The sequence below is a fragment of the Pelodiscus sinensis genome, chromosome 24, assembly GCF_049634645.1.
Source record: "Pelodiscus sinensis isolate JC-2024 chromosome 24, ASM4963464v1, whole genome shotgun sequence".
Lineage (NCBI taxonomy): Eukaryota > Metazoa > Chordata > Testudines > Trionychidae > Pelodiscus > Pelodiscus sinensis.
The window spans coordinates 3973650-3988536 of NC_134734.1; the positions used below are offsets into that span (position 1 = coordinate 3973650).

The window sequence follows — 14887 nt, forward strand, 5'->3', positions numbered from 1 at the left end:
GAAGCCCAGCTAGATGCACGTCGGCAAAACTCCATTTTTCCTTTTCAGAACCTTCCGACCAACAACAGTCGATGGTTCTTCAGAAGCTTTTTTTTACGATGCCTTTATCTCTCAACGTGCAGTCGCGAGACCCTGCGGGGCGGTTAGTCGGGGGTTTTGCCAGAGGGCGCTCGATGTCGGGATGTAAGCAGCTACAGCTTTAGAAATCTTTACAACACCGAGTGTCAACGCCACATAAAATACACCTAGGACCCAGCCTTCCAGCAACAAATCCGGCCTATTGTGTGTGGGACAAGCCTAGTTCAAAAGTCCAACGTGCTGGATTTGGCACAAAGAAATTCTTCGTTGACATTGGCTTTGCTTGGCCTGGCTGTAAATACTCGCGGCCTGTTTGTGTGCACACAGCAAAATCAGCGTTGAAACCTGCCGTGCAAAGCAGCTTCGAGCTCAGCGTGGAAGGACGGCACTAAACTTCAGTGCTATCCACGCCCCCTTAGCTCTCTGCTGCGCTCCACCACGTGGGTCTGCCCCCTCTCCCATTTACCCACCAGTAGCAGGCACCCCTGTGAAATCTCTGCCGTGAATCGGGGAAGGACTGACGTTAGAAACAAGGCTACATGTGGGTGATTCGGGGGCTGGATTAAGGTGTAAAAGGAAGAATTTGGGGGGATTTTTCCACCTCATTTCACAAACTAGCATCTCAGAGGGGGAATCCCTCTCTCTACTCAGTCCCTGAGGGTATGTCTACACTACAAAGTTAGTTCGAACTAACGGACGTTAGTTCGAACTAACTTTCCTAGGCGCTACACTAGCGCTCCGTTAGTTCGAACTTAATTCGAACTAACGGAGCGCTTAGTTCGAACTAGGTAAACCTCATTTTACGAGGACTAACGCCTAGTTCGAACTAGCTAGTTCGAACTAAGGGCTGTGTAGCCCTTTAGTTCGAACTAGTGGGAGGCTAGCCCTCCCCAGGTTTCCCTGGTGGCCACTCTGGCCAACACCAGGGAAACTCTATGCCCCCCTCCCGGCCCCGGACCCCTTAAAGGGGCACGGGCTGGCTACGGTGCCCGTGCCAGGTGCAAGCCTGCCAGCACCCAGCCAGCAGACCCTGCACCTGGCACGGCACAGAGCCACCCACCCGATGCCCCCCAGCCCACCCCCTCTTGCCGGGACCAGGCTGGCGGCTCCCGGGAGCTTGCCCTGGACCGCAAGAGGCGGGCACCTTCCTGGGCTAGTGCGGACATCGTGGACCTCGTCCACGATCTCCGCACTAGGCACAGGAAAGTGGCCGGCTAGGGCAGGAGAGCTGCCAGCCTGGCCACCCAGGAGCAGGTGTGCATGAAAATCAAGGGGGTCCACTGAGACCCCCGGCCCTGAGCCCTGAGCTTACAATGGCCGTCCTGGGTCAGACCAAAGGTCCATCTAGCCCAGTAGCCTGTCTGCCGACAGCGGCCAACCCTAGGGACCCTGGAGGGGATGGACCGAAGACAGTGACCAAGCCATTTGTTTCGTGCCATCCCTCTCCAGCCTTCCACAAACCTTGGGCAGGGACACCACTCCTAACCCCTGGCTAATAGCACTCCATGGACCCAACCTCCATGACTTGATCTCACTTCCCTTTCAACTCTGTTCTAGTTGTAGCCTTCACAGCCTCCTGCAGCAAGGAGTTCCGCAGGTTAACTATTTGCTTTGGGAAGAAGAACAACTTGCTCTTACTAGTTTCAAGCCTGCTACCCATTCCTTTCCTTTGGTGTCCTCTAGTCCTTCTTTATGGGAACTCAGGAAGAACTTTTATGAATGCACCCTCTCCACCCAACCCCTGCTTTTAGAGACCTCTATCCTGTCCCCCCTCCGTCTCCTCTTTTCTAAGCTGAACAGTACCAGTCTCTGTAGCCTTTCTTCATCTGGGACCTGTTCCCAACCCCTGATCATGTTAGTTGCCCTCCCTTCTCCCAGCCTTTCTCTTCCCCTCTCCCACCTCCTTTTCCCAGTCTCCCCCCAGTTTTGTTCAATAAAGACAGAGTCAATGTTGGAAGAAACGTTATCTTTATTTTGTACATCAATAAGAAGGGGGGCTAGGGAAGGGTAAGTGGAAGGAGGTGAGGGAGGAATGGGGTACGAGCCCCCGATGGGGAGGACTGGGCTGGCTCTGCGGGCTTCTGGGGGTGGAAGCTCTCCTGCAGCCCCCCGATTGCCCCCTCTCCCCAGATGGCAGTCTGCGGCAAGTGCAGCTGGGCTGATGGCCGAGTGGTGTGATGTGCCCGGTGTGGGTACTCCGGGCACTCCAAGCCAGAACTTCTTTGCAAGCGGGGCACCCCTTAGAACTGTGTGTCCGGGGTGGGGGTCGGGACCCTTTAAGCGCAGCCCTCGGCTAGCCTGAGACAGCATCTCCACGCTCTCAGTCCTCCTTTTATGCCCTGCCGGCACTGCTTCCGGCCATCCTTAAGCCCTGTTCAGGGTCCGCTCAATGTGGACTTGCTAGTTCGAATTAGCAAAACGCTAATTCGAACTAGTTTTTAGTTCTAGACGCGTTAGTTCGAATTAGCTTAGTTCGAATTAACTAATTCGAACTAAGTTAGTTCGAACTAGCGCTGTAGTGTAGACGTACCCTGACTTAGCCTGGCACTTAGCCTGGCTCCCCACCCATCTCCCCGTCCCCACTGTGAGTCACCCCCTGCCCACTCCTGCCGCCTCTGACACTGCAGATGTGAGTGGCCCAGCAGCTCCCACCTCTGGGGCGTCAGGACCAAGGAGGAAGCAGCATTGGAGAGGAAGCATTTTACAGCCCACCCGCCCTACAGGGCCCAGAAGGCCCTGCACTCTCCATGGCAGCAGTGGGGTCTAGCAAGGAGCTGGGGGGCAGGAGGAGGCAGGAGAGGGTCTGTGCAGATGGGGGTACTTGCTGCTGGGGGATAGCTCCGTAGGGGTGCACAGCAGGGCGTAGCTCACAATAAGCCACACAAACTGAGCTACGTCGATTGCGGAGCTTATGTCAAAATTGGGAGCGTAAGAGCACTTCTTTGGAAGTGCACGGTGAGGCTTACGGGAGCCGGGGGAAGAAGTCCTCCCCTTGACAGTAATTCGAAATAACGGCCTGCTGGGGAGACGCAGACTAAGTTATCATCTATATAGTAGCCCAGTGTCTGTGCGTCTGTAACGCTGACGTACGCGGCCACGCCCCCCCAGCCATGTATGTCAGCGCCCCGCTCCCCTTCCCCTCCCTCCCTGGTGGCAAGCGGCCGCAGGGCCCCCCGGACACCCCCTCCCCACCAGCGCTGCTTCCCTCCCCCCTTCCTCTGGCCCCACAGCCCCCGATTCCCCCCCCCCGCTTTGCTTTCCACCTCCCTTCCAGCCAGCCCCTTCCCCTCTCCGAGTGGCGCTCCCGCCAGGCCGCTTGCCGACGCTTGCTCCCCTGCCGGGGCTGGTGGGAGCGCCGCTCAGCTGGGAGTGGCGCAGCGCGTCACGGGGGGGGGGGGAGGGAAAGGGGGCGGGGCGCTACGCAGGAAGAGGAAGGGGGCGGGGCTGGCTGGAAGGAGGGTGGGAAGCAGAGCTGGGGGGGATCGGGGGCTGTAGGGGAGGATGGGGGGCTGGAGGAAGGGGGGAGGGAAGCAGCGCTGGGGGGGATCGGGGGCTGTAGGGGAGGATGGGGGGCTGGAGGAAGGGGGGAGGGAAGCAGAGCTGGGGGGGGATCGGGGGCTGTAGGGGAGGATGGGGGGCTGGAGGAAGGGGGGAGGGAAGCAGAGCTGGGGGGGGATCGGGGGCTGTAGGGGAGGATGGGGGGCTGGAGGAAGGGGGGAGGGAAGCAGCGCTGGCGGGGGGTGTCCAGAGGGCTGTGGGTCTGGCCGGCAGGAAGAGGAGGTGGGAAGCAGAGCTGGGGAGGATCGGGGGCCATGGGGCAGCACTCAGCCAAGTGCCACGGTGGGGGGGAAGGGGAAGGGGGGCGGGGAAAGACAGAGGGGAAAGAGAGGCAGGAGGAGGAGGAGAAGAGAAAGGGAGAGTGAAAGACAGGAGGGGGAGGAGAGCTGGGGGGGCACTAGGAGAGAGAGCGAGAGACGGAGCGAGAGCGCTCAGGAGAGAAGACCTGAAAATCCAGTCTTATGACGGGCTAATTGGCTAGTTTTCAAATAATGTGGCAGTGCAGACGTCCCCTCTAGGAGCCCAGCCCAGGGACATATGCGCACAGCACAGCTCATGCCCTCCAGCAAGGGGCACCAGGAGGGGCTGCATGCACACACACACGCACGCACGCATGCACACACACACACAGAGCAGGGTTTGCCCGACCAGAGGAGTGCAATGGGGAACAATGCGCGCGCGCACATGCACACGCACACACACGCACACAGAGCAGGGTTTGCCGGACTAGAGGAGTGCAACAGGGAACAATGCGTGCACACGCACACACGCACACACATGCACACACACACACACACAGGCACGCACACACACAGAGCAGGGTTTGCCCGACCAGAGGAGTGCAACAGGGAACAATGCGCGCGCGCGTGCACACACGCACACGCACACACACGCACACAGAGCAGGGTTTGCCGGACTAGAGGAGTGCAACAGGGAACAATGCGCGCGCGCACGCACACACATGCACACACACACACACACAGGCACGCACACACACAGAGCAGGGTTTGCCCGACCAGAGGAGTGCAACAGGAAACAATGCGCGCACGCACACACACATGCACACACACACACACGCACGCACGCACGCACACAGAGCAGGGTTTGCCCGACCAGAGGAGTGCAACAGGGAACAATGCGCGCGCGTGCGCGCGCGCACACACACACACACACACACACACACAGCTTGGGGCTGGGGGTGGTGCCCATGGCACTGCTGATTCCAGCCAGCCCTTCGTGGGAGGCCTCACAACTGGCTATAAGAGGATCTCCGGCTCAGCATGGTCACCGCACCTGGGGGCAGAGGAGAGACATGAGCATCAGCCCTTGGGCCCCAGCTGCCAAGCCCCAGAGGTGGCTGCATCTCACTGTTGGGCAAGTCCATCGGCCCTGATTTTCTATTGGGGGGGGGGGGGGGCTTGTCCCCCGATCTGCTCCAGGCCCAGCCCCCACTCCACCTCTTGCCTCAAGGCCATGCCCCCATCCCTCTGCCCTGCCTCTTCCCAACCAGTTCCACCCCTCCGCTGAGCGCACCTGCATCCTCCTTGTCCCTCCAGACTACTGCACCCTGGGAGCAGCTCATTGTGGCAGGCGGGAGGTATGGAGGGGGAGGTGGTGGTAAGGGGTCTGCCCATTTTTCCCCAGGTTGCTCCAGCCCCACAGCACCCTGGGAGTTTCCACTTAGCCATGTGGTTACATGTGGCTGTTCCCCAGCTGCCCCACCCCAGAGGTGGCTGCATCTCCACCCACAGAGCCCTAGTGTGCTCACCCGTTCCAAGGTACAGGAAGAAGGACAGCCAGCCCAGGATGTAGGACCAGCTGTAGGCAAACATTTCTGGCAGGACTTTCTGGGACTCACCACTGGTGAACACGGCCATGGCGATCATGACACACAGACCTAGGGCCAGAGGGACCAGGGAGGACACCCCTTAGTGCGGCCCAGGGCCTCTGTCCTGCCTCACCACCAGGGGAGCTGCCAGGCCCAGGCAGGGTCCCTGAATGGGGTGCTCCCTAGGGCTGGCTGAGGGAGGTACTCGGGAGCCATGGAGTGTGGGACCTGGGCAAGGAGTGGCCGGGGGGTACCTGCACCGAAGCTGCTCATGGTGGAGACCGTGGTGAGGGAGGCGGAGCAAAGGTGGGAGCAGAAGAAGGAGGCGCCGAGAGCGAGGGAGGCGAGACAGCCAGCCAGCATGGCCAGGACCAGGAAAAACCTGGTGGTGTGGAAGAAACCTGAGGAGCAGGGACGGGGTTAAATCAGGAACTACCCAGATCCCAGACGTCCTGACTCCCAGCCCCCTCATCCACTAGACCTCATTTCCCCCCTCCCACCCGCACCCCCGAGCTGGAAAAACCAGGAGTCCCAGCTGCCCGCCCACGTGGCTGTAACCACTACGCCCCACTGCCCTCCTGGAGAAAGGGGCTGGACCCACATCTCCCTTACCTGGCACGTTGTCTGGATACAAAGTGCAGATCTTGAACACACAGATCTTCCACAGCCCACCGTGGCTCCCCGGCATGTCACTGCTCCTCAGCCAGGAGTCTGAGACCAGAGCCAGCCCCAGCATCCCCAGGCTGAGCAGGGACAGGAGGATGCCTGCCAGCCGGAAAACCTCCATCGCCGGGGTCCCTGGGGCCCGATCCTCGGGGCGTAGCTGCTGGGAAGCCAGAAGGGAAAGGGAAGGGTCACAACCCAGCCCCCAGCCCAGAGAGGGGAGCGCACAAGGGAACCCGAGGGGAGGAAGTGAAGGCCGGGGTGGGCCGGGGAGGGGGCCGGGGCATCCGGCTAAGGGGTTGCCGCAAAGGGAAAGCTGGGCTGCAAAGAGAATGAGATCTGGGCTGGCCAGTTTGGGGGAGGGGGAGCGTATTCCTGGAGGTGTCGTCACATGACCGAATGTTAATTAAAGGTTAATTATTCCTGCCAGAGCTGTCCTGGGCGGGGGAGGGGCGACCCCAGCGAGATCCCAGGAACAGAGAAGACCTGAAATTAGCCCCATTCACCCTCCCAAGAGCCCCGGCGTTGGGGTGGGAGCCTGGGCCCTCTCGGATGGCCAGGAGCAGCCGACCTCTCGCCCCAGGGATCACGGCGCTCGGTTCCGCGCCTCCTGCCCTCGGCCCGCTCCAGCCAGACCCCTTCCCCGTAATGCCCCCATAATCCCCCGGGCCTCCAGCCTGAACCGAATGGGAGCCGCCTGCCCCCCTGCTGCAATCAGGTTGCCCGGTGGCACTGAGCGACCAGCCCATGGCCCGGCCCCAGCCCGGTGCCCCCTCGCTCCCAGTAGCACCCAGGAACCCCCCTTCTCGGCACAGGGATCTGGCTGTGGGGGTTTGCTAGGATGCTTGCAGGGGCGGGGGTGATTAAAAAGCCTTGCTCTGTTCAAGGCTTGTGCCCCACTGAGTGGTGTGTGCCCTGTTGCCTGGGGAGCTCTGAAGGGTGCTGGCTGTTCCTGAAATACGTGGGTGGCTGTGACAGGTTGGATCACGGGAGTCCCCGGAGGGCTGTCACCCCGTGTGCTGGTCATGCCACTGAGCCTGAGAGAGATGCACAGCTGTGCCTGCCAAGTCACAATGGGGTTTAATAATAAACAAAAGGGGTTTCATTAAGTGTAAAAGGTGGGACATCAGCAATTGCCAGTGAACACAGACAGATCAAAGCAAGTTCCTAAACCAAAACAAACCAAACCCGCCAGCTGAGCCTAATGCGCAGGGACAGATCCTTACAGATCAGAATTCTCGTCCTCGTTCCCACGCCAGGTAAAATCCACCACGGCACAATTGATCTTTTTCACAGGCCGGGAGCTACAGCTTCCTGCGGTTCTTTAGAGGTCTTTGTGTTCAGGTTTCTTCGTGTCTCGGAAGGGCAGCCGGGTTCGTCTGTAATGTTGAAAACAACTAAGTAATCCTGTGGCACCTCAAGCGATCTCTACACTACCTGGTTATTTCGAAAGAAGTGATTTCAAAAGAATAACGCCTAATAAGAACTATTTCAAAATAAGCTTATTCCTCGTCACACGCAGGAGTTATTGTTTCGAAACAACAAGCCCCTTATTCCAAAATAAGGGGGAGGGACAGCTTTGTGGTTTGAGCATTGGCTTGCTAAACCCTGGGTTGTGAGTTCAATCCTTGGAGAAGACATTCAGGAATCTGGGACAAAATCTGTCAGGGATGGTACTTGGTCCTGTTGTGAGGGCAGGCGACTGGACTCAAAGACCTTCCAAGATCCCTTCCAGCTCTAGTAGATAGGCATCTCCATTCATCTTAAAAGAACAGGCTTGGTAGTGTGGATGCTCAGCTTGTTATTTCAAAATAACAGGGATTATTTCAAAATCACTCCCCAGCATAGAGGCCCTTTGGCTATGTCTACACAGCAGTGCTGTCAGAATAACTGATGTTACTCCATGGCTACATCTACACTGGCACCCTTTTCCGGAAATGCTTAAAACAGAACAGTTTTCCATTATAAGTATTTCCAGAAAAAGCACGTCTACATTGGCAGGATGCTTTTCCAGAAAAGCACTTTTTCCGGAAAAGCATCCGTGGCCAATATAGACGCGCTTTTCCGCAAAAAAGCCCGAATCGTCATTTTCGCGATTGGGGCTTTTTTGCGGAAAAGACTACTGTGCTGTCTACACTGGCCCTTTTCTGGAACAGTTTTTCCGGAAAAGGACTTTTGCCTGAACGGGAGCAGCATAGTTTTTCCAGAAAAACACTGATGATTTTACATTAGATTGTCGTTGCTTTTCCGGAAAAGCAAGCGGCCAGTGTAGACAGCTGGCAAGTTATTCCGGAAAAGCGGCTGCTTTTCCAGAATAAGTGGCCAGTGTAGACACAGCCCACGTCTACTCATCAAGCAGTTATTCTGACATATTGTTGAAATAATGGTGAGCTGGAGGACTGCTTACTCTAACTGCTGCAACGCTCACTGTACGAGGAGAAAGGGAAGCGGGAGGAAGAGAGCTCTTTCTTCGACTTCCTGCTGCGGAGACAGCGCCAAAGCCAAGTTAAGCGATTTCGACTTCAGCTATGCATTGACATAGTTCAAGTTGCGTCACTTATTTCGGCTTTAGCCCTGCTGTATAGACGCGCCCTTAGAGACTCTGAGTGCATCTAGACACCTTTCTTTCGAAATAAGCTATGCAATCTGCGTTAAGCAAATTGTGTAGCTTATTCCAAGTCTAAGCTGAAAGAGCTTATTTTGAAATTTGGTACTGCACCAAATTTCAAAATACGGCACTATTCCGACAAATCCCTTAGCCCTCGTGGAATGAGGGACACCGGACTAGCACGTCCCTATTTCGGGAACTAGCAGGCGCTTATAAAGATACGGCGTTGCTCCTTCGGGATACTTCCGGCATGCTGAAATAGCAATGCAGTCTAGACGTACCCCTAACACAAATAGATGTATAGTGTTGTGAGCTTTTGTGGGCAAAGCCCACTTCATCAGATGAGCCGGAGTGGAGAAAAAAGGGGGACTCGCAGAATGTATAACTGCAGGATCCACGGCATGGGAAACACCGTTTAATTTCGATGCTGCCCGGTCGAGTGGTATTGAGCATTGAACTTGGGAGCTGGGGGTCTGTGTGGCGGCTGAGTGACTCTGGGGTATCCACACAGTCTAGCTGGGCACGGGGCCCCATGTGCGGCTGTGCTGAGCGATGACAGGGCCTGGAGGGGTTTGCTGATTGTCACTAGCAAAGCCTTGCGAGAGGCAACCCCATCTGGAAAGGTCATACAGCTCCGTGCTCCCACCATCCCTGGCCACACCCTGGGTGTCCCATCAGCCCCCTTTGCCCTCCTTCCTAGGCGGAGCATCTCCAGAACATTTCGTCCTTTCTCCTGTGCAAATGGTTCCACATTCTTCTCCGCCATCGTTACCCCGGTCTGGACCCTTCCCCCGCCTCTTGTCTCCTTTCGGAGATGGGGGAACCAGAGCGGCAGGGATCTGGTGGACCTGGCATTAAATAATTATTGTCCGGACGTCCCCTATTGGCTGACCATCCCCCGTAACTTCCTGTGCCCCAGAATATTTAAATCAATAAAAATGAAGGGGGGAAATACTTCAGTGCCATACTAGTGTGCAATACGGAGCATTTGCATGGATAAAAGGAGGGGGAAGAGCTTACAAAGAAACACTGATGTTGTTTGTCGAAAGCATTGAACAAAAGCAAAGCAATTCTGCCGAGACCGGACATACTGGGTTTCTGCATCTAACGAAGTAGGTCTTTGCCCACAAAAGCTTATGCTCCAATAAATCTGTTAGTCTAGGTGCCACAGGACTTCTCATTGCTCCTGCAAATTCAGACTAACACGGCTACCCCTCTGACACTCGGCTTTCTCCACACATGCCTTCCCCTCTTGCCTTGGATCGCACACATGAGGCACAGAGAGGGGGGGTGTTTTTCTGAATCTGCTCCAGGAACTATTCTGGGGGCAGTTCTCAGGCCTGTGTTAGCCAGCAGGTCAGACTAGAAGATCACAGTGGTCCCTTGGCTGCTATCATACAGATGGGGAAACTGAGGCACGGAGCTGGGACATGGCCTCGGTCACCAAGGTGGCCTGTTGGGAATGTGGCCCGGGTTTTCCAAGCGCCAGTGGGCTGTTCTTTTTGCCACTCTGTGACTGCTCCACTCTCCCTGCGCCGTGCGCTCTGTGGCAGGGGACAGGGGAGAGTGGCCCTGCTTTGAACTGCCGGCACCGTGCCATTGCCCGCAGGGCTGCAGGGAATCCCCTGACAAGGTCCGTATCCTGGAATGGGGCTGTTTTATCACCTGATGGCTACAGGAGCTTTAAGCGTGTGAGAAAAGACCGGCCACTGACCCCACAGGTAGACCATTAACTCTGGGCCAGGGACTGCCCCAAATTGACGAGGTTATTGGAGCGTGATGAGTTTAGAGCCCTTACAGGGAGTGGCTGGTAATCAGAAAGCTGCTGTTAACTTCAGCAGAGTTTGCACCTGGCTATTATACATAGACAGTGCATGGGGGTGGGGATAGATAGAAGGGGTGTGTGGGGATAGATATAGATAGAAGGAGTGTGTGGGGATAGATAGAAGGGGTGGGGACAGATAGAAAGGGTGTGTGAGGATAGATAGATAGATAGATAGATAGATAGATAGATAGATAGATAGATAGATAGATAGAAGGGGTGGAGATAGAGAGATTACATAGATAGAAGGGGTGTATGGGGATAGTTAGACGGGGTGTGTGGGGATAGATAGAAGGGGTGGGGACAGATAGAAGGGGTGGGGATAGATAAATAGATAGATTCGATTAAATAGATAGAAGGGGTGTATGGGGATAGATAGATAGATAGATAGATAGATAGATAGATAGATAGATAGATAGATAGATAGATAGATAGATAGATAGATAGATAGATAGATAGATGTGAATGAGGACAAACAATTGTATTTTCCATGCCAACAGGAGACGTCTCATTCCCCAGAGACACCTTCACTGGGTCTCTGCATCACTTCCTCCCTCCAAGGGTGAAGTCCTGCCCAGCTCTGCACCCTCCGTGAAGCTGGGGCCCCCAGTGGGAAGGTTTCCACGATGTGCACCCAGACCCTGCTCTCCTCATCCTACATTTTATTTCCTTCTCACAGACCCCAACTCTGCCCCCTCCCCCACCCGAATCAGCCAGCTCCAGCATCACTGAGGGAGAGAAACCAGCCGGTCATTGAACCCAGGCATCCTGACGACCGACCAAACCCCCCTCCCGCTGGACCCCCCTCCCCGTGCTGTGGACACAACCCCTGCCCTGGCTCCCAGCTCCTCCTGCATGAAACCCAATAAACAATCCCAGCCAGGCCGCAGCTCGATCTGAAGACACCAAGAGATGGTGAAGTCACCGCTGCCCGGGAGGGAGCAAAAACGGTGCCCCCCATTTCTAACGGGAATGGGCCTGGCTTGAACATCCAGCCGCTAATTCTTGTCTCTGCTGGTCACCGCGAGATTCGCAAGCTCCTCATGGCCTGAGATTTCCTGCCCAGGAGGGTCCTTCTCTACCCGGCTCAAGTTCCCTCTCGCTCGTCTCTTTGACCAGCTCAGCCAGGACCCTCTCAGGTCTTCTCTGTCCCCTCTGTGGCTGTTCCCATCCTTGTTACAATGCTGCACCCCAGAGGTAGACGCTCTCACCAATGCCTTATAATAGAGGTGAAAGAACCTTTTGGTTCTCCTGAGATCTCCCCGTCTCCAGGTCCAAGGAGCACCCAGATCTGTTTTGGCCAGGCCATCCTGCCTGGGGCTCATGGGCAGAGATTAGTTAGCTGGAAGAAGCTGTTCTCAGGGGTGGAGAAAGAGATCGCTGCTGGGGGAGTATTGAGAGCAGAGGGGTACTGCTCTTCCATACAGCATCTCCTACCCATAGCTGAACAAGACAGCTGTCACTGCTGGGGGAAACTGAGGCAGAAAAAGCTGCAGGGATGGGGAGCTCAGCAAACAGCAGCTCTTACCTGGTCTGATCCCACCGCTGACACCAACCAAGGAGGTAAACGGCAAAGACGCACTCAGGCCATTCTGCAGCTGCAGCCCAGGTGCAGAGCACTGCTCAAGGAAGGAAAGGAGCCAGGAGAAACTCCCTGTGAAGTTGAGCTAACAAACCTTCTGTCTAGAGGGGGAAAGTTCAGTGATCAGCAGGTTCGAGCTAGGGCTGGGAGCCAGGGCTCCTGGGTTATAGGCCTGCCTCTGGGAAGGGAGTGGTGTCTAGTGGCTAGAGCTGGGAGCAGGAAGCCCTGGGCTCTATTCCTGGCTCTACCCACAGCTTATACCATCGGAGCCTTCCACTTTCTTTTCTAACCTGACCACAACAGAGAAACTTTCACTTCCCTGCTCTCATTAATCCCTTCTCGCCTGGAGAGCTCGCATTCACAGGCCAGATGGGCCTCCAGGGTCCTACTAGGAGGAAGCAGCGCACAGTGGGGAGACCTTGGCAAGGGGGGAGGCGTGGCTCCGTTCTAGCACTGACCAGCTGGGCTCTCCGAGCACCTGACAAGCCGCTCAGCCCTAGCAGCGAGAGGAGGCGCTGAGGGGCAAAGGGGCAGAACCAAGAGTCCTGCTGCCAGACTCCCCTCTCCTGTCAGAGATGGGGATAGAACCCAGGACGCCGAGCTGCCCCACTCTAACCACTAGACCCTGCTGCCCTCCTCGAAATAACGATAGAACCTCGGAGTCCTGACTCCTTGTCTCTCTAACTACTATCCCTCATTGCCTTGGAAACAGCCAGTGCGTTGCCTTGGCACCCCAGGAAGCCTCTGTCAGTTTCTTTTCCTCTCTGGAGCCACCTCTCCCTCGTGTGTCTGGGAAAATTGCGTCAGCGGGCAAGGAGCTCAGTTCCCCACTAGCTGTAACCCAGGGCTGGGGGCGTCGCGTATGAATCCTCGTTCCTTGTGGGGGGCTTGTATGAGCAGCTCGCCCTCCCACGCCCCTTTCCCCAGGGACTGTAGGGACTGGCATGGAGGAGCTGCTGCCTGGCGCATGGGGTCGTAACGCGGGATCCCTGCACGGCCCAACCCCACTGGGCCTCTCCTGGCGACGTCACTGTCTCTGCCTTGGGTACCGGGGGGGATCTCAACGCGCCGGGCTCAGCATCTTGTGCAGTCGGCCGGCCCGTCGCTAGCGAGCCTGCGTTCTGCGACCCCGAGTGCAGGGCGTGGTTTGGAGTGCAGGGGGATCCGCCCAGGAGCCAGGGCTGGGCTCTCTCCACTGAGGGAAGGGCTGCGGGGTCATGAAGTGACCCGGCTTCTGGGCAGGGCAAGATTGTCAGAGCCATCCCGAGGGGGCCGCTGGGCCTGGGGCAACTGCCACTGAAGGCCCAGCCTTGCCCCTTCTCAAACCCTGCCCCCGCCCCTCCCCCAAACTGTGGCCCCCTGCACCACCACCACCCCTACCCCAAGCCCTGACCCTTCCCAAGTCCTGCCCCTTCCCAAGCCCCACCCCCAAACTCCGCCTCCTGCTCCACCACCACCCCTTCCCCAAGCCCTGCCCCTTCCCAAGCCCCGCCCCTTTTCCAAACTCCGCCCCTTCCCAAGCCCCACCCCCAAACTCCGCCCCCTGCTCCACCACCACCCCTTCCCCAAGCCCTGCCCCTTCCCAAGCCCCGCCCCTTTTCCAAACTCCGCCCCTTCCCAAGCCCCACCCCCAAGCCCCACCCCTGCTCCGCCACCACCTCGCCCTGATCAACACAGCCCATAGGACCGGAGGCTGCAGGCCCCCCCGAAAGTGCAGGGCTGGGACAGACCTATAGGCAGGACAGTTCTGAGGACTGTACCGATCTAGGGTCCCGAGTGGGGACCTGGGGGAACTGGCGGGGGCCTCTCTTGCGTTGGTTCTTGAGGGGCTGGGAGCAGCTTCCACGCCTTTCCCTTGGGTGGGTCCCAGCCTAGAGGTGGCTGAGTGCGGGCAGGACCTGGCGGGGTTTGCAGCTGTCACAGCATCACAGACCAAGAGGGAGCCCCGGGGGGGCGGAGCCAAGGGCTCAGCTGCACCCCAGGAACCTGTTACAGGACTTTTCTAGGTGGCCTCCAGGCAACCACGGCCCTGGGGTGGGGACTGGGGTCTGGAATGGGCCCAGCGCTCTGCGAGGGCATGGCCAAGGGGTAGGAAAGTGTCCATGATTTCAGGGCTTCACAGGCTTGGCCGTTCCCATCTGACTAGCTGGATGGGGGGAGGGGGGGCACAGCTGGCCAGGGGCCCTGCCCCAACTCTCTCCCTATGGCCTGGGTTGTGCTTCGCTAGGGCCTGTGGCATCAGGAGTTGTATCCTCACAGGGATTCTGTACCGCGCTAAACCGGGGCTGCTTAGTGATGCTGGGCTCAGCTGTGAAGTGGTTTATCGCTGGCTGATTCCACAGCGAGGTTGCCACAAGCCTGATCTGCTGGGGCAGGAACTTCCCTCGCTGTGTGTCCGGAATGCCCATGCCAAGCAGGGCCGGGCTCCTCACCCCTGCCAGCACCCAGCGGTGAGGAGTCCCGCGGGTTAACGTTTTGCCATGCGCCAAATCTGGTTCCTTCGACCTGCCCTGGGCTTGTCGTGTAAACACCGGCTGCGTTTGGGCCCCAGCCTCCAGCACGGACGTCCGTGATATTGTTCTTCTTTTTCTGCCCCTCAGCCCCTCGCAGCCTTTCAATCCGTGCCTGGCAGCCGGGGAGTGGTGTCGGGCTGTCACGTCACACGGGCAGCGCACGGGGCGGCCGTCCCTGCGTCACCCGTGCTGACGCGGGGCTGGGGCCCTGGGGGACTGGGGCGTGACAGAGAGC

The 14887-nt window shown here is 57.6% G+C and overlaps 1 protein-coding gene across 1 annotated transcript; it reads right to left on the reverse strand.

The window, feature by feature from the left end:
* Positions 1-3849: 3849 nt before the first annotated feature.
* LOC102449788 (protein NKG7-like) lies at positions 3850-12758 on the reverse strand. Its single transcript, XM_075907754.1, has 6 exons — positions 12086-12758; positions 7354-7506; positions 6077-6290; positions 5719-5865; positions 5405-5533; positions 3850-4929 (listed from the first exon to the last, which is right to left on the reverse strand). The coding sequence occupies exons 3-6, from the start codon at positions 6249-6251 to the stop codon at positions 4883-4885; spliced, it is 498 nt and encodes a 165-aa protein (XP_075763869.1). The 5' UTR covers positions 6252-6290; positions 7354-7506; positions 12086-12758; the 3' UTR covers positions 3850-4882.
* Positions 12759-14887: the final 2129 nt, after the last annotated feature.

Bases quoted from the DNA above. Each gene is read 5' to 3' on its own strand.
- LOC102449788 (XM_075907754.1), bottom strand. From the start codon at position 6,251: ATGGAGGTTTTCCGGCTGGCAGGCATCCTCCTGTCCCTGCTCAGCCTG. The intron at 5,866-6,076 runs GTAAGGGAGATG...CCTGCTCCTCAG, and splicing joins GTATCCAGACAACGTGCCAG to GTTTCTTCCACACCACCAGG. The intron at 4,930-5,404 runs GTGAGCACACTA...CTCTGCCCCCAG, and splicing joins CTTCCTGTACCTTGGAACGG to GTGCGGTGACCATGCTGAGC.